The sequence below is a fragment of the Ceratotherium simum genome, chromosome 2 (genome assembly GCF_057802395.1).
Source record: "Ceratotherium simum simum isolate JZ-2026a chromosome 2, ASM5780239v1, whole genome shotgun sequence".
Lineage (NCBI taxonomy): Eukaryota > Metazoa > Chordata > Mammalia > Perissodactyla > Rhinocerotidae > Ceratotherium > Ceratotherium simum.
Genome location: NC_141901.1, coordinates 48,901,235 through 48,927,942, shown reverse-complemented (window position 1 = coordinate 48,927,942; position 26,708 = coordinate 48,901,235). Strand labels below are relative to the sequence as shown.

The window sequence follows — 26,708 nt, the reverse complement described above, 5'->3', positions numbered from 1 at the left end:
AGGCCTCTTATGCCGGCTAGCCAAGTTGTGAATGCAATGGAAAAGTTCTTGAAGGAAATCAAAAGTGCTACTCCAGTGAACACACGAATGATAAGAAAGCGAAACAGCCTTATTGCTGATACGGAGAAAGTTTTAGTGGTCCAGATAGAAGATCAAACCAGCCACAACATTCCCTTAAGCTAAAGGCTAATCCAGAGCAAGGATTCTAACTCGCTTCAGTTCTATGAAGGCTGAGAGAGATGAGGAAGCTGCAGAAGAAAAGTTTGAAGCTAGCAGAGGTTGGTTCATGAGGCTTAAGAAAAGAAGCCATCTCCATAACATAAAGGTGCAAGATGAAGCAGCAAGTGCTGATATAGAAGCTGCAGCAAGTTATCCAGAGATCTAGCTAAGATAGTCAATGAAGGCGGCTACACTAAACAATAGATTTTTAATGTGGACGAAACAGCTTTATACTGGAAAAAGATGCCATCTAGGACATTTATAGCTAGAGAGAAGAGTTCAATGCCTGGTTTCAAGGCTTCCAAGGACAGACTGACTCTCTTGTTAGGGCCTAATGCAGCTGGTGACCTTAAGTTGAAGCCAATACTCATTGACCATTCCAAAAATCCTAGGGCCCTTAAAAATTATGCTAAATCTACTCTTCCTGTGCTCTGTAAATGAAACAACAAAGCCTGGATGACAGCACATCTGTTTACAGCTTAGTGTACTGAATATTTTAAGCCCACTGTTGAGACCTACTGCTCAGAAAAAAGATTCCTTTCAAAATATTATTGCTCATTGACAATGTACCTGGTCACTCAAGAACTCTGATGGAGATGTACAGTGAGATTAATATTGTGTTCATGCCTGCTAACACAACATCCATTCTGCAGCCCATAGATCAAGGAGTAATTTCGACTTTAAAGTCTTATTATTTAAGAAATACGTTTCGTAAGGCTATAGCTGCCATAGGTAGTGATTCCTCTGATGGATCTGAGAAAAATAAACTGAAAAATTTCTGGAAAGGATTCACCATTCTAGATGGAATTAGGAACATTCGTGATTCATGGGAAGAGGTCACAATATCAACATTAATCGGAGTTTGGAAGAAGTTGATTCCAACCCTCATGGATGACTTTGAGGGGTTCAAGACTTCAGTGGAGGAAGTAAATAACTGCAGATGTGGTAGGAATAGCAAGAGAACTAGAATTAGAAGTGGCTCCTAAAGATGTGACTGAATTGCTGCAATCTCATGATAAAACTTTAATGGATGATGAGTTGCTTCTTATTGATGAGCAAAGAGAGTGGTTTCTTGAGATGGAATCTACTCCCGGTGAAGATGCTGTGAAGATTGTTGAAATGACAAAAGATCTAGAATATTACATAAAACTAGTTGATAAAGCAGCAGCGGGGTTTGAGAGGACTGACATCAATTCTGAAAGCAATTCTACTGGGGGTAAAATGCTGTCAAACGACATCGCATGCTACAGAGAAATCACTTGTGAAAGGAAGAATCAGTCCATGCGGCAAACTTCATTTTTGTCTTATTTTAAGAAATTGCTACAGTCACCCCAACCTGCAGCACCCACCACCCTGATCAGTCAGCAGCCATCAACACGGAGACAAGACCCTCCGCCAGCAAAAAGATTATGACTTGCTGAGGGCTCAGATGATGGTTAGCATTTTTTAGCAATAAAGTTTTTTTTAATTAAAATATGTACATTGTTTTTTTAGACATAGTGCTAGGGCAGTTAATATTCTACAGTATAGTGTAAACATAACTTTTTTGTGTGTGTAAGGAAGATTAGCCCTGAGCTAACATCTGTTGCCAATCCTCCTCTTTTTGCTGAGGAAGATTGGCCCTGGGCTAACATCCATGCCCACCTTCCTCTACTTTATATGGGATGCTACCGCAGCATGGGTTGACAAGTGGTGCATTGGTGCACACCCGGGATCTGAACCTGTTAACCCTTGGGCTGCCGTAGTGGAGCACGTGCACTTAAACGCTGCGCCACCAGGCTGGCCCCTGAATCTCACATTTTGGGGTTCTATTTCAGTACCACAGACATAAAGGGCTTGGAGTGCCCATGAGGGGTCCTGCATCTAGCTCTCTGCAGTCAGGCACAGCCCCCAACCAGTGACGATGCATGAAGCAGCAACACCTCCAGAGAAATAACGCTGCAACCTCTCTTGAACAGTCATTCCAGTGTTTGGAAGCCCTCCAGGTCTAAGTACTCTGCTGCAGCGTAAGCTTCATTCCTCTTTTCCCCTCAGTTGAGAAAAATACCTCTCTGCTCACTCTCCATGTAGCTTGTCCAGACTTGTTCTTGGGCTCTCGTGCACAATAAATACAGTGTGGGCCCTCGCCCTAGGAGCCAGGAGCCCATTGGCCTTTCTCTGTCTCCAGAATCCCTGTGGTAGGGAGGGAAGAGAGAAGATTCACATGGGATCCGGCTGGGGAAAATTCAGTGAGATTTACACTCAGGGGTGTAAGATCAGACGTGGGAGGGACCTGAGGGGCCATCTGTCCCAACCCTCTTGTTTTATTCTGATAGAGACCAGGGCTGGGGATGACATGACTTGGCGTTGGCAGACCTGGGACTAGAACTCCAGCTTTCTGATTCCCAGCTTGCTGCTTGTGCACCGACAGTTGCTGCTTCTTTACCTGGGACAGCCAGTTGGGGGCAGAGCGTGCACTTATTCACCTGCTCCATTTCTCGGGATTTCCTATTGGGTATCTGGGCAACAATATCCTTCCTCTGAGAAGATACCCCAGGATTCTGGATGAGCCTAAGGAGGACTGTCTTGGAGTCTAGCTTGGCCCAAGTAAAGTGGCTATGATGAATCCAGCAAGTCTTATTTTTCACATATGTATATTTTTAGTCTAATATTGCCTGGGTTTCTGAGCAACTGTAGACCGGTTTAATTGTTCTCCTCTCTTCCCCTTACTTTGAGATCTATTTTAGGAAATGTTTTTCTTTCAACAATTTTGTCTTTTGTTCAGTTCATTTATTCATTCAGCCGACCAACATGTATTGAGTGCCTTCCATGTCCCAGGCAGAGGGGCTTACAAAGTAGAATTCGATCCCAACTCACCCGTTTGGTAGCTCAGTGTCGGTAGAGGGAGTGATGTCCACTGAGCAGGGCCAGATATGATGCCAGGTGCTGTCCCTGTCCTGTCTCATTTCCTCCTCACATACTTGAGGCCGAAGCTCAGATTCATAGCTCGTAAGGGATGGAGCTTGGATTTGAACCCAGGACTGACTGATGGTAGAGCCTTTCAGATGTGTAAACAAAATACAAATGCCATTGCCTTCCCTTCCTTGAATATATCTGAAGTCGGCCAGCATGTAGGAACTCCCACTTTGGGCAAAGATGCTCTAGGAGGTCTTCTACACCAATTCTGTGGACCCAGAAGTTTCTTCTTCTGCCTTAGGACTGTGAAGGCCTTATCGTCCGCTCGGCCACCAAGGTGACCGCTGACGTCATCAATGCGGCAGAGAAGCTCCAGGTGGTGGGCAGGGCTGGCACGGGCGTTGACAACGTGGATCTGGAGGCCGCAACGAGGAAGGGCATCCTGGTCATGAAGTAAGTTGAGGAGGCCGGGTGGGGGGTGAGTGGGGAGACTGACCACGAGGAGGAAGGAAAAAACTTTAGAGAAAGCCCAGTCAGCGTTAGAAGGGCTTCCAGGAGGATGCCTGGTCTAGGCCAAGCCCAGACAGGTGGGCAATGCTCACAGCTGAAGGTTTTTGACATTGAAGCTGTTTGTAATCTCAAAATGCTTCGCAAACCCGCCCCACAGGTGTTTGCATGTCTGCAGCCTGGTTCTGGAATCAGAAGAATGTTAGTGAATTTATCTGCATTCTCTGCTCTGGCTCTGCCCCTCCCCCCATTGTTCTGTCTGGAGCCTGGTTTTGTTAGCTCTGCTTTTCTCTGTCTCCCTGTGCAGATGCTAGTAGGGTGACTCTACATTCTTTCTCTTCCTCACTTCCCTGCACCCTTCTGGAGTCAGGGCCCCAGTTTCTCTTTCACACTCCAGGGCCAAGAGGAAAAGGGCTCCTATTAGAGCTATTTTTCCAGAAACCTAGGGCAAAGGTCATGTCAGCACACTAGCATAAGGTGTCACTCATTTCTGGCTCCTGTTTTGGCACTTAGACGGTGAGGCAAAATTATCCTCCATCCACTTCTCTGTCCTTACGTCTTTTCTCTTCGCTTGGGAACCTTATCGTTCTCAAGTCCTTTCCCTCCACTTCCCCCTACAGGGCAGAGGTTAACTCACTGATCATCTGACTGAGGTCAAGATCCAACAGTAGAAATGTTAACCGGTAACCCATCCTCACTCTTGCCCTGGACCCAGAGGCAGCAGCCTCCAGTCCCTGTACCTCTTCCAGCGTCCCCACACAGTCTGTTCGCTGGGGGAGCTGGGAAGCAGGTGGTCTTGTGGGCAGACAGACTCTGAGAATCCTTTTATCTTGACTTTTTTTTAAATAGGATCTCTTGACTTTTTCTCCTTGTAACCTTCATTTCCCGACATGAAAAGACCCAGTAGGGGAAGAAGGAGAATGAAATGTGTGTTAATAAATTCTTTCAAAAACAAAAACAAACCTTTAAGAAAAGAAAAATAATTTTGTGGGTTACCATCTCTATTTTCTTTTCTGTAAAATGAGCAGAGTTAGCATTGCCTTGTGTATTCAGCTGTGAGGAAGCTTTCTCAGTTCAGAATTTGTTGAGAGATAGGAGGAGAAGTCAGACAGGTGGAGATAAAACTATTAGCTTTGTTACTAATAAAAGCCAGGTTGGGCAATTTGATGAAGGTCTGTGGGCAGTGGGCTGACCTCTGCATTCGGTAGACTTGCTCACTTGTCATAGGCACAGCCTCAGTAAGATTGATGGCAGGGAGCAGCAGGGATCTGTGATCTCTATAGGCAGGTAGATCCTGAGATGAGAGAGAAAAGGGCTGAGCCACATACATCTCCTAATCAAGTGAGGCACTTCTCCTCTGCCTTGGGATAAGTGAGTTTGGATAGAGAGGCCGGTTGTGTTTCTCTGATGGAGGTCCCTCCACATGAAAACATAAAGCCAGGGCAACGGGGTTTCCTTCCAGCCCTGGGATTAGGGCAGGAGAACATTGGAGAACCTAGGATGGAGGCATGGGGTTTGTATAAGAGCCGGTAAGCTCATGAAACAGGAGAGAGCACAGCATGTGCTTGAGGCTTTCAATTGGGACAGGAGTGGGAATACCAGGTCTGGGCCCACTGATGTCCTCTCTTTTCTTTGGTTTTCAGCACTCCCAATGGGAACAGCCTCAGTGCCGCGGAGCTCACCTGTGGGATGATCATGTGTCTGGCCAGGTAAGTCCCTGACTTCTCAGCAGAGCCAGTCTCTCTGGTATATCAATTATTATGACTCCCCAAGCAAAGTGACCCCAAGAAACTTAGAAACACTCAGCTTGGCGATGTGCAGACTACTAAGAACCTTCAAGACCATCAGTCCTCACTGAACATCCATGACACTGTTCTGCAGACCAAGGTCAAGTGGCTTCTCAGGTTCTGGTGCTTGCAAATGGGAAGAGGGCGGTTACAGGGTTGCTGCTCCTTACCTCAGAGCAGACTCATTGAGAAGATAATTGTGTGTATGATCTTGCTTTTCTCTTCAGTCATTTTCCACTCTCCACACCCATCCTCTGTGCCAGGTATTGAAGTAGGTTTCCACATATGCTGTGCCTTCTCTAACCTCTAAGCCTTGCAAATGCCATTTCTGCTGCCTGGAGCAGCTTTCCCCATCGTCTTTGTCTAGGTAACTCGTCTTATTCTTCAGGATTAAGCTCGAGTGTTAATTCATCCAAGAAGCTCTCTGGATTTCCCAGCTGGGCTATGTCCCTCGCTGATTCCTGTGGCCCCCAGATCTTACCTCTGTCACTTTCCTTACAGATCTGTTTTGTAAGAGAATGGGAAAAAAAGCTGCCCTGGTATCCCTGTGTTTACCTGTGGATTCATAACATAAGGAAACTCAAATGGCCAAATCTCTTGCTCTTCCAGCAGAAATTCTAGAGGTGGTGGCCTCTTGAGTAGCAGGGACAGCCTAGGGAGCAATGGATATGGCACATAATGTGTGTGAGTCTTATTGTGTTGGATAGTAGAAGGACTGTATTGAGCAGTGCTGTCGAACAGGCAATTCAAGCATTTCTGTGGTCAGTGGGAAGGGCAAGGAGCAATGGACAGGGCAGGAAGCTGATCCGGGTCCTTTTGCAGATCCTTGGATCCTTAAACCAGAGGACCCAGCCAGGCGAGACTCCTCATTTCTCCATTCAGTCCTGAAATCTTCTGGGGCTCAGAAATTACTCTTTTCCCCTCTCAAGACTTGTTCTCTCTCCTGCTGGGAGAGGACTTGGAGGAGTTCATCTTTGTTCTAACTCTTCCCCGAGATTTCTACCTGAGATCTTAGGTATTATTCTCTGATATTCACTGACCAGTGAAGAAGAGAGGAGGTTGGAGAAAGGGAGGAACAGGACAACTTGCACAGCAGAGGGACCCAGTCTGGAAGGGGTCCCTGAGCTGGCTGGCTGGGTCTCCCAGAACGTCTGGGCTGGATGCGTTTCCCCTGGAGAAATGTTGAGGCCTGATGCCCCGGTTTTAATTGCACTATTAAATTTGGTGGTATTTTTTGTGTGTGTCTTTGTTTTTGAGTGAAAGAGGGATCTCAGTGCAGCTTTCTATCTAATTAATTCTCTCACTTTTTTTCTGGAGGTAGAAGGAGAGGCTTGGGAGCCAGGAATAATTTTCCCCTTATTCCAGGAACAACTTAGTTTACAGGGATAGGCAAAGTGGAATGATTTAAAGGAAGTGCCCCATTCCCAACTACTCATCCACGACCTCGCTTGTCAAAGATGCATCCAAACTAAGAAATAAGCTCCCTAGTAAGAAGGAATTCCCAGTCTCTCATATCCTGTTGTGTGTTCGTTTAATCCGACTACTTTCCCATCAGGTCAGTGATAGAAGGGAATGAATGGGACCTGTGGATGGTGAAGTTGAGAGCACTGGGCAATGTGGGTGGAGAGCAGGCAGCATGGGCCTCACAGTGGGGGACATTGAACAGATGGCAGGAGTTCCTCAGGTACAGGAGAAGAACTGACACAGAAAGAAGGAGAGGAGAATACGATACAGATTCCACCATTTTGCCTGCTTTACCTTCTCTTCCCCTTATAAGTCAGTCCAGCTACCATTTAATTCTCAGGAGCCCCCTTGCCCACATCGTGGTTCTCTGCAGACTGGCCTGGTGAGGACACCAAAGTGTCCTTTTGGTTATAGCAGCTGACGGAGTGTTTGGGGATTTCTTGCGCTCTGTGGTTCAGCATGCACGTCCCTTAGACAACACCATGGAGTCAAGTGGGCAGCGATGAGAATGTGGGAACTGAGAGGAGGCAGGTGGGGGCTCTGTCTCACTAGATTGGAGACATTTATCACGGTAGCTTTGCTGAGAAGGGAGCACTTTCTCAAGGCAAGTCATTGTCCTTATGATATTCCTGAAATGACGACCCTCTGCTGAGGCCTGATGGCCCAGAGCAGTGAGCTGGAGCTTCTTCCCCAGCAAGCTTGTTACTTATACCCGGGAGTGCATGGGGCTCTGATCACAGGAGCGCAGATTCTACCCTCCACCCTACCCTCAGATGGAAGTCTGTGTCCTGGTTATGTGAGGACATGAAAGAGTGTTTTTTCTAAGAAGTCAGTGAAGTGGAAATATAGGAACAGTGTCTTGGAATCTCTTTTTTTACACACACACACTCAGAATGCACACATCACTGAATTTTGTGGCTGGCAGGAAAGCCTGCATTTAAATACTTAGGAGGCTAACTGGTGAGGATGTCTTCCTTGGCTTTGAATGCATTTAGCTGCTTCCAGTTGGGTGACGCTGGGCGAGGTGTTTAACCTCCAGTGCCTCCTCCGTGCAGTTGTTATGAGCATAAAATGAGCTAATGTGGTCTAAACATTTCCTACAGAGTGTGTAAAATAGACAAGGTTCTCCTTAAACATTCTAAACATTGTTTCTTGTGTCTTCCTTTTTTGCCTCCAGAGAAGTCTGGATGACCATGTTCCACATGACATATCTTGCCCTCAGACCTCTAAGTTTGTCCTGACTTCCTTTGCCTCCTCCAGCAAACACACCCAGACCTCCATGTTAACCAATAGGGGGAGATAGGCTGTGGAGTGTTTGTGTGTGCGCGCACACGCGTGTGTTTGGTGGTGGGACCTGAGGTGCCGTGGATGTTAGAAGTGTCTGGATTGCGGAACCCACCCAAATCAGTCTAGCCTGAGTCGGTTGGGGCTTAAGAAACTCTCAAGGAAGAATAAGTAATCAATTGTCCCCTGATACAGTAGAAGGTTGTAGCCCTGGATGGAATAGGAAAATGAAACTCCTTGAACTCCTGGAGCACTTGATGTCATCCAAGTCCCTCAATACCCCATTTTGTTATCCCTACAAACTCTGGAGGATTGGCCTTTACTTTTTACTCACCGTGAGGCACTTGGATGGCTGAGGTAGAATCAGAACCTCCTCCCAGACTCCTACCTGGAGACAGAAATCCCAAGGTTCCCAAGTCAGGTCTTGCTAAGGGTTTCCCTCCGTGACACTCCCCTGACCCTCCTTGCTGTTGCTGAGCCTGAGTCCCCAGACCCAGACTGAGCTTGGTTCCGTGGGGGAATAACCGTCCTAGGCTTTGGCTGTGCAGACCTCATGTTGCGCTTTCTTCCTGGGCTGGCAGGGCCCGCTAAACCTGTGTCTGTCCTTGCAGGCAGATTCCCCAGGCGACGGCTTCGATGAAGGATGGCAAATGGGACAGGAAGAAGGTGAGCAGCCAGCCTTGGCTCACCCCCCTGGGCCTGGTACCAGGGTCCACTCTGGGTGCTGACTGCAGCTTCTGTGCTTTTTCCCTGTTTGGTTGCAGTTCATGGGAACAGAGCTACATGGAAAGATTCTGGGAATTCTTGGCCTGGGCAGGATTGGGAGAGAGGTGGCCACCCGGATGCAGTCCTTTGGGATGAAGGTAAGAGGTCACTGGACCCCTTTGACATGGGGCTTCCTATAACAATTTTGGAAGAGGCAGCTTTGCTTGAGAGAAGCTAAAGGCTTTGTCCTAGGAGGGTCTGCCCCTCCCTTAGAGCCCCTGACTAAATAAGTGGTAAAGCCAGGGAGGGAGGGAATGCTGGCCTGCTGATCTGGACGCTTGAACTCGAAATCTGGGAATACTTGGTTTAGGTCCTTCAGTCCTGAGTCCCAGTGGAGCAGAGAGGGGTCTTGTATCCTCCTACCCGTCCTTTCCTCCTCTGCTGTGAGGGTCTCCTTGCTTTGTTCCTTATCTGTCTCCCGTGATAATTCAGAAAACAGGAGCAAATTTATAGCCTTACGACAGAGCAATTGTCCATCCATCTTCTAGCTCCCCTCCACAGTCCAGAAGAGACTGAAAGGTGCCTGTCTATACACGTAGAGCTCATGGTGGCAGGAAGATCTCACACATTTCTCAGAAATATTCCTGCCTCCCCCCAGGGCTCTGCCTTGTCCTATTCTGGGAGCTCAGTAGGCTTCTGTTTGAGGGAGGGTTGTCATCAATAGCAGTGCTACCCCACTCAGCCAAGAGAGGGGACCTGCAGGCCAGAGAGTCAAGGCAGTTGGCAGTGCATGTTTACCATGGCTGTTGAGGGAGAGATTGTGGGTTCAAACTGCAGCCAGGAAGGCTTTAGTTAAACATTAAGGAAAATAGTTTTGAAAATCAGATCATTTCAGGTCCACGAAAATTTTACATAGAGTGCTATGGAATTTTCCCTTTCTCTCTTGCTCCCTCCCTTTCAGTCTGTCCCTCCCACCTTCACAGAGCTAGAAGGGACCTTATCAATTAAGATTAACCTTTAATTTTATTTTGACCTCTGGACTTTGTAAATTTTTGCTAAGGGCTCACAGCAAATGGATGGTAGACAAGCTCGGGTGGGCATCCCCTTATACCACATTAAACATCTCCCACCTTCCTCCCCTCCCACCATATTTAAGTCAGCCAGACATCCTAAGCCTCAGCACTGGGAAGGGCAGGTACATTTTTCTAGATCTCTGAGAGAGGTGGGTGTGGCCTAGCAGGATCCATTGATCATGAAAACCAACCAAAGCCGTGCCCTTCTGTGCAGGGGTGGCGAGGGGCCATAAGCCACAAAGAGCACTTTCTCCTCCTCTTTTGTGAGAGATCAAGGTAAAGGTTTAGCTCATGGAGAATTCTGATCATGTAAAAGAGGGTCAGGGGTTAAGTAAAACTCACAGTGCACGTAGCCAAACAGGTGAGCGTTTCATTGAAGATGCAGCGGCTTTGGGACAGGTTGCCAGGCCCAGTGGCTATTCCATTCTGTTCAGTCCCCACCCCATGGCACCACAGCACATCAGACTGTTCTAGCTCAGGAACATTCATTGTCAAGGACTTGAGACTTTGGCAATGACTTAACCCAGACAAAAAGCCCCACCTCATTTCCTGAATGATTGAAGCGATTGGAAAGCTTCTCTGTTCATCTGGCACCACTCAGCTACTCCCCTGCCGGGTCTGCTTCCGAGAGGCACAGAGAGATGCAGGACCTTGAGCGTCAGCACTGGAAGTGACTGACACCTCTCAGATGTGTGTTTGATTCAAAGAGATGTCTAGGGCCTGCTCTTGATCATTAATCTGTGTCTCTGGGCGTACCTCGCACGACGTGCCCAGATGTTTTATTCCTAGCATGGCTTTGAGGGTGCGGGTGCTTTTATGTTACAGTATGTAGCTGCTTTGCTTGGGGGATCTTCTGTCCAGATGTCTCTGGAGGGTCGCTCTGGGCTGTCTTGCTTCCAGGACATGCTCTTTGTAAACCCCTGAAACATGCCTTGGAATGTCCCTCCTCTTCCCTCCATCAGCCCACGGGTTGGCTGGCTCTGGTCATTCTGGATTGGCCCAAGTGGCCTCTCTTCATGCTCAGCTGCTCACTTTGACCAAGCTCCCTGACACATTTCTGGGTCCAGATGAATTTTGTCTCAGGGCAGAGAGATTACTGGCCTGTATCATCCAAACCTCAGTCGATGTTCAAGCAGTTGTGGAAAGCAAGATTTTCTAAAGGGCAAGGAAGGAAGATTCTTGAACTAATTGTGAAAGGGACAGTTTATCATCATCCAGACAGGAAACAATGATCAGTGTTTACTAAACCATAAGTTGTCTTTTTTTTTGTTGATTTTTTGTTTGTTTGTTTGTTTGTGAGGAAGATCAGCTCTGAGCTAACATCCATGCCAATCCTCCTCTTTTTGATGAGGAAGACTGGCCCTGGTCTAACATCCATGCCCATCTTCCTTTACTTTATATGGGACGCTGCCACAGCATGGCCTGACAAGCAGTGCGTTGGTGCGTGTCCAGGATCCGAACCCGGGCCACCAGCAGTGGAGCGCACGCACTTAACCACTGCGCCGTGGGGCCGGCGCCGATAAGTTGTCTTAAACTGGTCTTGTTTTCGCTTTGGAAACTGATATTAAACTAGTAGATTATGAAAATCCCTAGATGTCATATACCTGGACTATTTAAAATTCTATTTTAATCATGTAGTAAGTGAATGCATTCTCATAACAATTGAAATGTAGATAAGGGTCTCCTTGACTACCATCCCAATCCTAGTCTCCTCAGAGGTATCATCGGTTTGGTGTGTGTCATCTCAGACTCTTTTCTGTGCATTTACGTGGAACACATATAGTTCTTTGCCTATAGGGGGCTCTATGCCTACAGAAAATAGGATATTGTACATGTTGTTAAGATGAAAACGTATGTCTTGGAATAAATACATTTACTCTTTTTGAACTGCGGGGAATTCTGTTGTATGGACAAATTGCTTTTTATTTGGCCATTCTCTCAATGATGGACATTTAGATTGTCTGCAAATGAAGACTTTTAGCAAGACATTGGTGAAGTCTTTCATGATACCCTTGGGGTTAAGATGGAGACCGTGAGCTTGGTGCTAGGGGTTTAGTCACTGGCTGAAGGACGGCTCCGTCTCAGTCTGGAGGGAGATGTCCCGGGTGGTGCAGGGCTCTCCTTGTCCAGCATTCTCATCAACAGCCTGAATGATGTGTCATTTGTGGATGACAGGAAGCGGGGAGAACTGGTTAATACCTAAGAGTACAGAATCAGGTCCTAAAAGACATAGGAAAGCTAGAATGGTTGGGCACCCTCACAGGAAATTTAGTTAGAACACAAGTCAGCACCCTACACATGGGTCCCCAAAGCACCTAGACAAGTGTTGGACGTAGAGGTGTTTATAAAAAGGTTTCTGGGCCGGCTCCGTGGCTTGGCGGTTGAGTGCGCGCGCTCTGATGCTGGCGGCCCGGGTTCAGATCCCGGGCGCGCCCCGAGGCACCACATCTCCGTCCAACCCGAGGCTGAGTCCCGCGTACAGCAACTAGAAGGATGTGAACCTACGACATACAACTGTCTACTGGGGCTTTGGGGGGAAGAAATGAATAAAAAAAAAAAAAAAAAAAAAAAAAGCTTTCTAAGGGAGGAGACCTTTGGTTGACAAAACCGCGGTGTGGTTAGCAGTGGCATGGCTGATAGAAAAGGTAATGTGACTCTCGTAGCATTAAGGAAGTATGGCTAGCTGAGTCTTGCACTTTCTTATCAGGGTTTTCTGTGAGGAGCAGACCAGCATCTCTTAACAGTTTCTTTGTGGGCAGTGTTGTGGTGAATCTGACGTTAGCCCACAGGGATGGACATTGAACCCAAGATACCAGTTGTCACAGATTCTTTCAGGTCCAGCTGAGGTCTGCGGTGCCAAATATTGTGCTCACAATGACCCTGTAGGGTCAATATTATTGTCCCAGTTTTACAGATAGGAAATTAAGCTCAAGATAATAGGACTCATAGGTGGTGGAGTCCAGTTCAGACTCTGGGTCTTCTGGCTTCCAGTCTGGTGCCCTTTGCCCTGCACCACAGCCGCTGTCGTCGTTCCTGACTTGCGTTAGTTCCATAGTCCCTGTGCTGTGTCACTGTGCCTTTCTTGGGACAAAAGCTCTCCAGGACAGGCAGCTCCTATCTCAGCCAGGTACCTGGAATTCCTACTGCCCGAGAGCAGTGCTTTTCAAGTTCTTCCCAGAACCTCAAGTTCTAGAAAGGTGCCTTAGGGACATGGGGAGCGGGCCCAGGGAGACAGCGGGTGGGGCTCTGGGCCTTCACCTCTGCAGCTTTGATCAGTTTTTATTTTGAGTTTCATGTCAGATTTCCTTGTGTGGGGAGGAGAGAATTCCAGTGCTAAGCTAAAGAATTTGGCTTTGAGGTAGAGAGAGGGTGTGACCATTAGGCTCCTTTGTTGGAGCCCCTTTACCCTGAAGACCTCCTTGTGCTCCTCCATCTACTACTCTCATCTACTTGTGCTCCTCCCTCCATTACTAAGCCAACAGGGCCCTGGAGCAAGACAGTCAGCATCTCAAGGCTGCCTTCTGTGACACCAGCGGAGGTCGCCCTGGAATACCACTTGAAAAGCTAGGGTCCCTCTGGTGCCCCTGCATCAGGAGTCTCTTCTGGGGCTGGGATTGGGGTGGGAATCTCTTTATGTGTCTCCCTAAGGCTTCTCTCTAGGAATAGTCTTTGGATGGTGTGGACCCGGAATTGCTCCAACTTCTGTGCATTAAGACATCTGACCCTTTCCAGGACATGTCAGGACCCTACTCAGGGATGTGTCCCCTGGGCCTGTGTCACCCTTTCTACTTCCCCCAACAAGGTCTCCCGGTATAAGAACACCAACCCCTCTCTGAGTTCAGCTTCTGTCTGCCCTGGGTAGTATCCCGAGTGAAAAATGAGAACAGGGGTTTTCTCAGCCCAGTTTTTTCCCTGAGTTGTCTGCAGATGAATGAGATGCTGTCTCTGGAAGAAGCTGAGTCAGGACCTGTTGACCACTGTGGAAGACACTTGTCTCCCCCACTCCTCATCTGCTCCCCTTTGGCCCAGGCATCTGCAGCAGGGGCGCTGGGCCAGGCCCCGCCCGTGGGACCCTTCTTCCCGGCAGCTCCATGCTGTTTCTTGGCTCCTGAGAGCCCAGAGGCGATAGAGTTGTGCGAACTCACTCGATCAGGCTCGGCTTTGTGACCTCCCTTGGTGTTCCTGTCCTCTCCCCACTCCACACGAAAAAAGTACATCTGGATTAGAGATGAATGGGGCCATTGTTCCAGCCAGCCTCAGAGCCAGCGGACAAAAGACGACTTGTGAGAACGAGGGCAGGGATTCTCTCTCCTCCCCTGGACATTTCATTCTCCTCCCGAGAGACCAGTAGGTTGTATCTGAGGGGAATGTCCATGTGGGCCTGTGGTGGTCGCTCATAATCCTGTAGGGCGTGGGGGAGGCAGCCTCTTTCCCCAAAACCCCCACTGATGTTTGGGGTGGAGCCCACTTGTCTTTCCTTGTTCCACAAGGCTGATGATGAAAAATGTGATGGAAAAGCTATACCTCATTCATAACCATTTTCATTTTCTTCCCTGGAAGGGCTGAATTTGATAGAGAAATCCTCTTTGCCATTATTTTCTGAAATAACTTTTATATTTTCCTAATTTCAAAAGAAATTCATAATCAGTGGGGAAAAGTTAAAAAGCGTAGGAAAGCATAAAGGAGAAAAGAAATTAATTCCGCTACCCAGAGATAACCACTGTTGCAGTATTATGCTTTATGTTCTGTCTGTTTGTTTTTGTTTAATCATGGGCCAACTCTGAACATTCTCCTCTCAGGGTTAAGGGAACTTTCATTTCAAGGAATATTGAATTATCAAATGTTGCAGCAGGGGATGACTTTGAAATCATCCACCCAGCTCCTTTATTTAGGGTTGAGGACCCAGGTGCACAGGGCACTGACTTGCACCTTGATACACAGTTGACGTTGACAGTGATTGAGGCAGGACTCGGGTCCAGTCTCCTGGTTCAGTGTCCACACCTTGGGTCCTGCAGGCCCGTCCGGCTCAGTTGGCTGCCATGCCTTCTTGAGGACATTGATGCTTTAAGAGTCTCATGGCTCCTATATCTCCTCCCCCAATTGGTGTTGCTGACATGGGCCAAGCTTGTGGAGAGAACCCTGGGAAGTCCTCCTGGGTAGACCAGGCAGAAAGTGGATAAGTCTTTGCTGTTGCAAGAGACAGATACTTCATACCTGGTTGCAGACTCTTCCCAGCTGCTCGTGCTGGCTCGGTAACATTGAAAGCATTGCCCTTGCTGAGAGAGGCGTGACTGGCACCCAAGACTCTTTCTGATGTAGGAAGGGAGATATTTTCATCTCACTCCACCCCTGATTAGAGAGGGTAGATACTAGGGGTGCAGACTCTGGAATCAGAACACTGGTTTGTGTCCCAGCTCTGCCAGTTGCTAGCTGTGTGACCTTGGCTAAATCATTTAACCTCTCTGCCTTAGTTTCCTCATCTGTAAATGGGGAAATAATAGTCCCTAAGCCATCAGGTATGAGGTAGATGAAAGCACCTGACATCCAGTAAGTGCTGAATAAATGTTCGCCACGATTAGCGGTGACCACATGTCTTTTCTTCCTTCCTTCTTCTGAGCTTTGTCTTCTTCAACTTTCCTCCTCCCGTCGTCTGATGACTTTTGGCCAGTTTCATGAGGTCAATGAAGTTTATACCCTGCTGCTTCCTGCCTTCCCCTGCCCCCCAGGAGTCAACTTTCCTTCCTTCTCAGCAGCCTCACGGAGGTCCCTCTGCTTTGGGGGCCGCCTCCCCGCTGGCCGGCCCAGACCAAGGTTCCTCCTGGGTCCTTCCCCATCTACGGTGTCTTCACATGTCTCACTTTGCTACTCTTGGTGTCCTCAGTCCCCACCCCAGTCAAACCTGCCTTGTGGAAAGGATCTGCCATTACCATTTATACCTCCACGTGATTAGTCACCAAGTTATGCCTTCCAGGACTGGATGCATTCTAAGCCTTATTAAAAGAAACCTCAGCAGAGGGGACCACAATTTCCCACTGGCGTGTCAGCACTGGTGTTTCACCCCCTTCCCCGGTGGCCAGGCTTAGTCTCACTCCTACCCTGCTCTGCACCACCCTCACTTCTTCCTCACCCCGTCGAAGTGGTCAGTGCACCTGCCTGTTGTCTGGCCCTGTGGGCCCTCCAGCTGTATCCAGACTCTCTCCTTCCTTTTCTGATTGTATCCCACTACCGTGTCACTGCTCCCCACATGATCATCCTCCCTCACGTGGGCTCCCGGCTTTCTAAGCTGCTCATGCATCTCTATGTGGTCAAGAGCTTGGAGGCAGACAAACCTCCCTTTGACTTCTGGCTCTTCCCCCTCCTCGTGTGGAAGCCATACTTCCTTCCGCTCTGAAGTAGAAAGAAGAAGAGTACCAACCCCGTTGTATTGTGGTGAGAAGTAACCTGGTATTTAGAAAGGCATGGCAATAGTGCTTGGTATATGGTAAATGCTCAATAAATAGTTGCCATTATTAATAATACCAATACTAATAATTTTTTTTTTTAATTTTTTTTTCTGGGGAAAATTCACCCTAAGCTAACATCTGTTGCCGATCTTCCTCCTTTTTTTTCTTCTTCCCGCCCCCCCCCCCCAAAGCTCTGGTGCAGAGTTGTGTATAGTTGTAAGTTCTTCTGGTTCTTCTGTGTGAGCCGCCGCCACAGCATGGCTACCGACAGATGAGTGGTGTGGTTCCATGCCTGAGAACCAAACCTGGGCTGCCGAAGCGGAACGCCCAGAACTTGAACTGCTAGGCCATCAGGGCTGGCTCCCAATACTAATAATTAATAATGACACTTATTCCCCCTCTCTTTTGCTTCTGACCAGACTATAGGATACGACCCCATTATTTCCCCAGAGGCCTCGGCCTCCTTCGGAGTTCAGCAGCTGCCCCTGGAGGAGATCTGGCCTCTCTGCGATTTCATCACTGTGCACACACCTCTCCTGCCCTCCACCACAGGTAGGTGTGTCCCTACCTTGTGACTGGCCATAGACAGGATAAGAGTGGGCCCTCAGTCTGAGCTTTCTGCAGACGCTGGTGACTAGCTGTGGGGAGGGCCCCACCCAGGTCCTGTAAGCATGGGGCATTGTGATGCTGTGTTAGGTGGCCCTGCATCAGACAGGAGGAGTGAGCTAGCTGGAAACGCACGGGGTGTCTGGGTGAGCTGGGTCAACATGTTCGACCAGTGACCCTGTGGATACTTTCTGGGCCACCGCAGGCCTTTACGGGACCTACACGAAGCACTAAAATCTCAGGGTCTTCTAGGATGTTTTTAAACTGAATCTGGTCCAAATCCAGAACAAGGATTCCTGCCCCAGAGCATCTGAGAAGGGAGAGGTGAGACCAGAGAGGCCATTGTCCCACAGGAAGGAGGCCTGTGTGGAAAGAGCTGGTGCAGGGGAAGGGGGGGCCTCTGGAGCCCATTCTGAGGGTGCGGGATCCCAGGCACCGTCGCCTCAGGAAAGCTCTTCCCTCCCTTCCAGGCTTGCTGAATGACGGCACTTTCGCCCAGTGCAAGAAGGGGGTGCGCGTGGTGAACTGTGCCCGGGGAGGGATTGTGGACGAAGGCGCCCTGCTCCGGGCCCTGCAGTCGGGTCGGTGCGCGGGAGCCGCACTGGACGTGTTCACAGAAGTAAGTGCCTGGCAGCTGGCGGATGGGGGAGGAGGGCAGAGGTAAGGGGTAGAGGGGCTCAGGGTAGGGAAAGCCCAGCAAGGACAAAGGTCTTCGGCTTACTAGTGTCTGTGGTAAATGGGAGAAATTGTGTTGCCGAAAACAACACCTTTGATTGAAGAAGCCCTTGCAGAGCTTGGTACAGAGGCAGCTGTGTTGTCTTCTGCAGAACTCAGATTTTGGCTAGGACCCAGTTCCTGATCTCAGGCTCTTCGACTGCTGCCATGTTGATAACTTCAGGGAAGACAGAGCAGCAAATTAGTTCTGAGGTCAAGGATTTGGGGCAGGAGAGAGAGGTTTAATGTATTCATACAGTTCTCTGATGAAATGATTCCCATTGCCAAGAAGACATTCCACCCAGTGTCCATAGGCTTCCCTTTCCTCTCTTCCCGGGGAGGGAAGGAAGCCCGAGGATAATGGTTAGAAGCATTTCCTGGGTCCCCAGGGTGGGCCGCTCTCCCTAGGTGTCTCTGCAGGAGGAGGGAACTCAAGCTCTGCTCACCCACTCCCCCCACCCCCTTGCTCTCACACCAGATGGAAAGATGAAGAGTGCATTTCCACTTGAATCCCATCAGCCTCTCTTAAAAATCCTGGCCCCAGCATCAGAGATCCAGGCGAAAGAGCATGGACTCTGTATTGGGCAGTGGAGGTTTGCTAGTTATGAGCTGAGTGTCCTTGGCAAGTCCGTAGCACTCACTGTCTAGTCCCTTCCCAGGGCAGTAGTGCCATTCCCTGCCCAGGGTTTGTACACCTGGTCTTCTTTCCCAACTAGGCGTAAGCTCCTGGAAGGCAGGCATGCCTGGCCCTTCCTGTATCTCTGTCTCCCTAACAGCACCTCCCTCGCTCTCGAGCCTCCTCGTGGCACTTACTGCTATGTGGCTGGCACCCACAGGCCTACACTGCCCAAATCCAGTGGGAGCCAACAGAGCCCTGGGGACATGATCAGAAGAGGCCTAAATAACATTCCCAAGGGCAATACAGTGTGCCCAGTGAGCAGAAGGGGTGGAAGGGAACCTGGAGGAGGGTAGAGGTGTCGAGCTGGGCCACCTTCCTTGGTGAGAGCCACCATATGGAGTGCCTGTGAAGAGCATGACGCTGTGCTAAGACCTAAGAGGAAGTGCGGCACGGATGCTGAGCAGGGAGTTTCGGGGAAAAACCTGTAACAGCAACAATAGCTGCCACTGGTCGAGAACCTCCTGTGTTACGAGTGTATCATCTCCACAAAATGTTATGAGGTAGGTAGTATGAACCCATTTTATGGATACTGAAACTGAGGCTCAGAGAGATGGACATTTGCCCAAAGGCACTTAGGTAGTAAGTGGTGGAGCTGAGATTCGAATCCGGCCCACAGCTCTGTCCACTCTGCTGTGGCGGAACATTCATGAGGAAGCCGTTATGGAATCCAGTGACCACCTTGACCAAACAGAAGCAGAAGGCAGCATCACTCCTGCCTTTCTCCCCTTCACTTCCTCACACCCTGGGGCAGTCCATAGCGGCCAACCGAGAGGTATCTCTTTCTGGGCAGGAGCCACCGCGGGACCGAGCCTTGGTGGACCACGAGAACGTCATCAGCTGCCCCCACCTGGGCGCCAGCACCAAGGAGGCCCAGAGCCGCTGCGGGGAGGAAATCGCTGTCCAGTTCGTGGACATGGTGAAGGGAAAGTCTGTAGCGGGGGTTGTAAGTGTCACCACGTGGGGCTGGGGCCTGGAGGTCAGAGGGAAGAGCGGAAGGAGGGGGTCTTGTTGATGGGAATGGTGACAGCGGGGGTTAGCAGTGGTGTGGTGACCAGATTCTGCCCTGGAAGCAGAAGATAAAGGTCTCCACTTGAGCCAGCCCTCTGGGTGGGGTGGCAGGAGCGTCCCTGTCTCTAGCCTTGATAGCCCAGGCCTGGCACAGGGAGCGAGCTTAGCCTGTTATATTGTAGCCTTGCTGCAGAGGCTGTGGCTCTTCCCAGGGCCCAGCCTCTGGAGAAAGGCTCCTTTGTTCTCCACGTTCCTTGGGAATGAAGGAGTGTGGCCAGGGTGACGGTTGGATGCTGGGGGTAGGGGCATGGCCTGTGGAGAAAACCCTGTTAGGGAGCGCTCACCTCGTAGTCTCCCCCCGAGCACTCCTTTCATCGTGCCTGCCCTGCCCTGACAACCTGCACCCCTACCCCCATGATGAACCCTCCACACCAGCTGGCCCCATTGCTTTCCCCAAATCAGGGCTTACTGTCCCCACATCTTATCTTTGCTCACACTGGGCCCTTCCTGGGACGTGTTTCTCCTCCAAGCCTAACCTGACTTAGACTTAAGTCCTGTCTCATTCATCCAGTCTTCAGACGTTCCTTGAGCTCCAGTGGGCACCAGACACTGTCATAGTCCTTGGGGGACACAGAGATGAATAAGGAGGGCACAGGTCTCCTGCAAGGGGCTCGCCACCCTTTCATGAAGACTTGCTTGGCCTTTCCAGCTCCATCTCAATCTTTTTGCAACGAACCACATTCTCTCTTGTTATTAAGGTTTCCTGAGTTTATATCTTTCTCCTTAACTGAATTCTAATTTCTCTGAAGGCAAAAAGCCAGAATGTAAGCTTCCTGCATAGCTCACGTGGCTCTGCCTAGAGCGTTTAATCGATACTCTGGTGCTGATTGAATGAGGGTGGCGCGGGGCTGGGCGGTGGTCCCTGACCTTCCTGGCTGACCCTCAGCACAAGGGTGCTCACTGCTGAGGACAAACAATGGCAGGAGAGACACAGGATGGTTTGTCCAGCCCTGCCAGCCTGGTTTGAGAGCCCAGCTCTCCAGGCCACCCTGCCCTCTACACCCTGAGACAGTAAGAGACCAGCTACTGCCCTGTAGGAGGACCCTGCACGGGTGTGACGAGCAGGCCTGGAGAGCCTGGTGGTGGCCACAGGATGGAGGTCAACAAAGACGCTTGGTCTGTCTGTGTCTGTGCGCGTCTCTCCTCTCTTGACTGTCTGTTGGCTCCTTGGGACAGGGCACGCCTTCTCACTCCTTGTGTGTCGTAGGCTTCTGAGCCGGGTTCCTTCCTCCCCAGTAACGCTGGTTGGGACCTAGGCTGAGGTTTGGGCTGCGACCGTTGCCAGCCAATCCGGGCTTGGCTTTTCCCTTCTCAGCCCTTTCTCAAGGCAGGTTTCTGCCCTCACTTGTGAGTTATTCACATTGTCACTAGGTAGCAGTGGCATTCCAGGCGTTTTCGCGAAGGGGACTCCCTATCATCAGCTCCATCAAATGGAACCGCAAAATGTCCCTGTCTTACTTAAGAGGTAAAATCTCTTCGTCAAAATAAACTTAGGCAAATTTAAGTCTTCACTCAAAGCAGCTGATGGTGTAGAGTAGGCATTTGGAAAGAAAGACATTTTTGTCTCCTAGGAAATCTCTCTCCCTAATTCTTTTCTGCGTCCTCCCCAGTTCGATTCTGTTCTAACCTTTGACACAGAGTCACATTAGGGTCAGGTTGTTGCCCAAAGGCACCTGGCTTTTCTTGGAGCTCTCCCCCTCATCTTCTAGAGAAGACTGAGGACCCTCCTTTTGTTCTGCAGACCTGCAATGAGTACCTCCCCGGGGTTGGGCTGTGCCCCGCACAGAGGACAGAAACAAGGCCTGGTGCCTGCCTTCGAGGACTTATTGGTTGCGCACTTTTCCTCCACCTGCCGCAGGCTCTCGCCCAGCCGGCTGTTGGTGGCACTTCAGCTCTGCTCCCAGCAGCTGGCCTTCTCTTGTCCACTCCCAACTGCTCTTCCTTTCTGACCCCCTTGGAGAGGGAGGGAGCCCTCAGGCCAGGCCACTGCCCACACAGAGGCTCTAGAGGGAAGCCCTGCCTCCTTGGTCGTTTCCAACATCCTGACTCTCTTCTTGAATTCTCCGCCAGTTATGTCTTTATGAAAACAGGAATGGAAGCACCATCTTTTCTTTTCATTGAATCTTGTAGCTGCTTGTTTGATTTGCAACAAACCCTAGGTTTCTAATGAAATCTTTCTTAGATGGTTCCCTTTACAAATTGCCTCACAAAAGTAGCCAATACTTAACTCAGAGCTGGAGCATCTTGAACCACAAAATGGAATAGAAATTTTGACCCAGGAGAAGCTGGCTTTGTTATCAAGCCCCTGGTGGGGTCCAGCCAGCCGGACCCTAGACTTGCAACTTTAGAAAGATATGTGGCTTCCACCTCCTTCAACCTCCTGGCACGCCTGTGGTGGACTTCACAGGGGTCAATGTTTGAAGTGTGATAGGATCATCAAAAGTATATGAATCCAGCTTTATAAATTGTGATGTTGGGTCAAAGTGTTTAGTGACAATGAAACATTCACATTACTTTTTTGTCAAGGTAGAAAATAAAAATGACGACAAATTAGGAATGCCATCCCAGAGAGACCTACCACTCTACGTCCAAGTGATCTGTGACTCCCCATTCGCCTTACGTCAAAGACCCACCTCCCTATTGTGCTGTCCAGACCCTCCCCCAGCATGGAGGGGTGGGGCTGGCACAGTTCAGGGAAGGGAGAAATGCCTTTTGTCCTCCTTTCTTGTGATTTGGAGGGGTCTTAGCCTTTTCCGCCATTTTCCGGCTCTGCAGCTCTCCTCAGCTCTAGGAACAAGCTGTTGTCTTGTTGGTGGCTGATGGAGGTTGTCATCCCCCAGACACGCAAAGCAGGGATGGCCCCATGCCTTCTGCTCTCCACGTGGAGCTGAGTTTCGGCAGCTGAGTGAGGCGGGTGTGCCCTGCCCCGCCTCTTCCTGACCTCCGCTCTGCTCCCCCTTTCTCTGCAGGTAAACGCCCAGGCCCTGACTAGTGCCTTCTCTCCACATATCAAGCCCTGGATTGGTCTGGCAGAAGCTCTGGGGGTGCTGTTGCGAGTTTGGGCGGGGTCCCCCAAAGGGACCATCCAGGTGGTAACACAGGGTGAGCCGGGGACACTGCAGAGGGAGGGGGAAGAGGGGCATGGACTCTGCACTTTCCTGGGTGTGTCTGCTGCATGTCACAGACAGTCAGGGATTCAGGTGACCCTGGTCTTGTGCCCCCATGTCACATGTTCTGTCTGAGGATGGCTCACTTGCTACCAAGTGGGGACAAAAGGGAGAGGGCTACAGAAAGTCATTGGGAAATATACTTAATTTTCACAAAGCATCTTTGTGCAGTGTTTTTAAGACGTACATGTTTTGGGTACAAGAGAGACCTCCACAAGAGACAGAGCTTCACGTGAGAGGCAGGGGATAAGTGGAGGGAGTCCTGAATTAAGTGACAGATCTCTGATTCTAGTTTTGACCCTGTGGCTTACCTGCTGTGTGACTTTGCCTTCCCTGAGCTGTGGGTTCTTCACATGTGAAGTGAGAGTTGGGGCGGGAGTGCCGGATGAGGGGGTGGGGACATTGTGTGCTCTGTGACATGCTAAGCCCTCAGACAAGCTGACAGTCCTTGGGGGCGTTTGCTCAGCTGGGGTGTGGGAATGAGGGCAGTGCCCTCTGATGCCCTTGGCCACCAAGCAGGCTCTGCCATCTTTGCTGCGGGTCCAGCCTGTTATAGATGTGGTTGAGAGACCAGGGAGGCTCCGGTCCCTTAAACTGAGAGACTTGTCCTCCCTATTGGCTGTTGGAAATCTACTCACCGGGGGAGAGATTGGGGGTGGGGGCGGGTGGACCCTGAGCATCGCCAGTACCACTGAGGGTAGAGCCAGGGGATCCCCGCTGGCCTGGGTGCCCAGGCCCCAGAGGAAACAAGGCAGGGAGTGGGCAGCAGTTGCTTCCGTTGTCCCTTTTTGCTTCCATTTCCTGAGGCCAGCAAGGGCATGAGTGCCAGGTAGGGTGGGAATAGGGGAATAGTGGGAAATAGCGTTTTTCAAGTGTCCCCTTGGGGAACGGCAGGCAGCCAGGCTGGCCAGGCCAGGGGCAGGTGTGCGGGGGCAGGGGAGTGGGGCTGAGTTCTGGAAAGAGGTTTCTTAGCCTGGTGTAGTGTGTCCTGGGTGTCCTGGTCTGGACCCCCATTGTGCCTCGGCTGGCTCTCTATGCTCCAGAGGAAGCAGAACTGCCTGGGCAGGCTGGGGTTGGGCCCCAGGGCAGTGAGGAGCCTGTAGCCCAGAGCTGGGTGCCAGTGGTCTCCTGCCAGCTCCTGCGCTGCTCCATAGCGCCCTTACGGTCTCTTCTCTCGGTGCCAGGAACATCCCTGGAGGACGCTGGGAGCTGCCTAAGCCCCGCAGTCATCGTCGGCCTCCTGAAAGAAGCTTCCAATCAGGTGGATGTCAACTTGGTGAACGCCAGGCTGCTGATGAAAGAGGCTGGCCTCAATGTGCGTACCCTGCCTGCCTCCCCTCCCGGCCCCCATCCCCAGCGCCATCCTCCCCCTGCGTTGTCTCCCGCTGCAGCTCAGCGCCCTGCTCATGGTGTGGGAGCCCTGGGTCCTGCCATGGACGCTGTCTCCCGGTGAGAGGTAGCTGCAATTTCTTCACCTGCAAGTGGAGATAGCGCCTGCCTCCGAGCATCGCCATGAGTGAACTGATACTCACGGAAGTGCTTTGTGTATAAGTGCTCTGTGAATGGGAGGTGGTAGCAGCACCCCCATCTCACAGCCCAGGAAACTGAGGAGCCAGGCTGCGGCTGGCCGGAAGCTGGGAGATAGCTCAGCGCTCTCAGGCTCTGACTCTCCTTCCAGTGCTCCTTTTACCATAGCGCCCGGTTTCTTGATTAGCTTGCAGACTGCGGGAGCAAGCAACACATCCTCTTAGCCTCTGCTGCCCCTCATGGCTCCCCTTTGGTGTCTTCCCCTCTGGTTCCCTTTTTAGATCAAAGTCTGTGTCTCTCACAGACCTGGCAGAAGCAGTGGGCAATAGAGCTCCCACATCCCCACCCTTCTCCTCCCACCACTTCCACATCCCACTCAGGCCACTGATGCTGTGCAGGAAGCAGGGAATTGGAGAAGGAGGGGCCAGGCTGGGTCAGCCTCCATGGAAGGCCTGCTAATCTGGGCCCTTCTCACAGCCCTGCCTCCCTCCCGCCCTCCTCCTCAGTTCCCGCCCCTCTCCGCCTTTACCGGTACCTGGGAGATCTCTCCTTGTCCTCCCTTTAGGGAGGCATTGACTGTCCCAGGAATCTAATGCTCAGGGGCACAAGGCTTAGCCCATTTTCCCTCTTCTCCAGCCCTGAATTACGGAGCGTGTTGGCCAGGCTGAAGCCCTACAAATTGGCCGTTAGGCCGAGGGAGGGACTGGGTGTAACTGTGCCTCCTTGCCTTCTTTCTGCAGGTAACCATCTCCCACAACTCTGCTGCACCAGGGGAGCAGGCCTGCGGGGAATGTCTCCTGACCGTGGCCCTGGCAGGTGCCCCCTACCAGGCTGTGGGCTTGGTCCAGGGCACCACACCTGTGCTGCAGGCCCTCAACGGAGCTGTCTTCAGACCAGAAGTGCCTCTCTGCAGGGGCCTGCCCCTGCTCATGTTCCGAGCTAGGCCCTCCAACCCTGGGATGCTGCCTACCATAATTGGTGAGGAAGGCCTGTAGGGCTGGCTGGTGCCCTTGAGGCAGGGGTGGGCATGTTGAGGAGGGTTCTGTCCTAGGATTGGGCTCCATGGACCTTTACCTCCTTCAGGCCTTCTCCATGCCTCAGGGCATCTTTGGATCTGCAGCATACAGAGGGTCTGTCTTGCCAGTTTCTGGAACATTTGGAGGGTGGTGAGGGAATTCAGAGGGAAAGTGCCTTATCGAAGGTCGCAGAACAGTGTGGCAGGGTTAGGACCCCAGACCCCCCTGTTATTAGCCGGGCTGCTCACCCTGTTAAGCACACGGTTTAGATCTGCCTGTGGAGCCATATCATACCTGGCAGCTCAGAACCAGAGTGCAGGCTTAGTTCTTCTGACCACAGGAGACCCCAGTAGACCGCCTGATGGCAACAAAGCCTGTCAGGGCATCCCCTCCAGCAGTCGTGGACATCTTGGACCTACCTCTGTCCCCTGGTGCCCGGGCCAGTGGAGGTTTTGGAGTACTTGCACTTTGGCAGAGAGTGTCCAGACGTCAGAGGGCCCAATTTCACCATCCCGGCCAGCTGCCCAGAGGAACTTGCCCCTGCTTTCCTCTCTTGCTGTTGGTCTGGATAAAACTGGAGAGTTTTATCCAGCAATCAGGAGATTGCTCTAGCTCTTTTTTTTTCCCCAGTCATTTTATTGAGGTCATAATGCTTTATAACATTGGGTAATTTCAGATGTACATTATTATTTATCAGTTTCTGTATAGGCTCCATCGTGCTCACCACCAATAGTGTAATTTTTATCTGTCATCATACATATGTGCTCTAGCTCTTTGTGGCTGGATCTTCCCTCCCTGCCTTGCCTGATGGTCAGGGTGTTCTGAAAGAGTCTCTGGAATAACAAGGGAAGGTGGGCAGGGGCCCTGTTTTTCCCTCTCTCAGCTCTTTGATTCTGAGACCATCACCTCCCGTTGCATCTTTGATCCCAGGAGTCCAAGACTTCTGACCCCACTCCCAGCCTCTCGCTTCTCCTTCCCCCATGCCCTGTGCCAACCAGAGGTTTCTTCTACTTGCCAGGCCTCCTGGCAGAGGCAGGAGTGCAGCTGCTGTCCTACCAGACCTCGGTGGTGTCCGATGGGGAGACCTGGCATGTCATGGGCATCTCCTCCCTGCTGCCCAGCCTGGAGGCCTGGAAGCAGCACGTCACTGAGGCTTTCCAGTTGCAGTTCTAACCTTGGGGCTCACCGGTCCATCTCGAGGGCTGTTCTGAAGAAACCTGCCCACTGTGATCAACAGGGAGAGGAGATCCACCTTCCTGGGGCTGACACTGTGCTGCAGACCCCTCCTGACCCCTGTAGTACAGCAATAACCACCTAATAAAGAGCCTACCCCAAATTGCCCTGCGTCTTTGCATTGTCATCACCCTGAAGAGCCACCAGAGGGCAGCCACGGGGCTTGGTTTTGGCTGCGGAAGGGTAGCGGGTATGGAGGCTGATCCGGAGGGGTGAACTGCATGTCTGGGTCTCCGTGCTTTCAAGAGGATCCCTCTCCTGTCTCTCTCAGGTTATTCAGAGGCATTTTTATAGAAACAAAGCTTAAGGTATTTCAGATTC

At 50.8% G+C, this 26,708-nt stretch overlaps 1 protein-coding gene across 1 annotated transcript in view; it reads left to right on the top strand.

Moving 5' to 3' along the window:
• The window catches only part of PHGDH (phosphoglycerate dehydrogenase), a 33,649-nt gene extending 7,159 nt beyond the window's left edge, over positions 1–26,490 (top strand). Inside the window, exons 2-12 of the mRNA XM_004420596.2 lie at positions 3,416–3,567; positions 5,265–5,330; positions 8,768–8,822; positions 8,921–9,019; positions 16,797–16,929; positions 17,454–17,602; positions 19,167–19,319; positions 22,414–22,546; positions 23,796–23,926; positions 24,879–25,116; positions 26,173–26,490. Coding sequence (XP_004420653.2) covers positions 3,416–3,567; positions 5,265–5,330; positions 8,768–8,822; positions 8,921–9,019; positions 16,797–16,929; positions 17,454–17,602; positions 19,167–19,319; positions 22,414–22,546; positions 23,796–23,926; positions 24,879–25,116; positions 26,173–26,327 — 1,464 coding nt within the window. The 3' untranslated portion in view covers positions 26,328–26,490. The remainder of the gene's footprint in view (positions 1–3,415; positions 3,568–5,264; positions 5,331–8,767; positions 8,823–8,920; positions 9,020–16,796; positions 16,930–17,453; positions 17,603–19,166; positions 19,320–22,413; positions 22,547–23,795; positions 23,927–24,878; positions 25,117–26,172) is intronic.
• Positions 26,491–26,708: the final 218 nt, after the last annotated feature.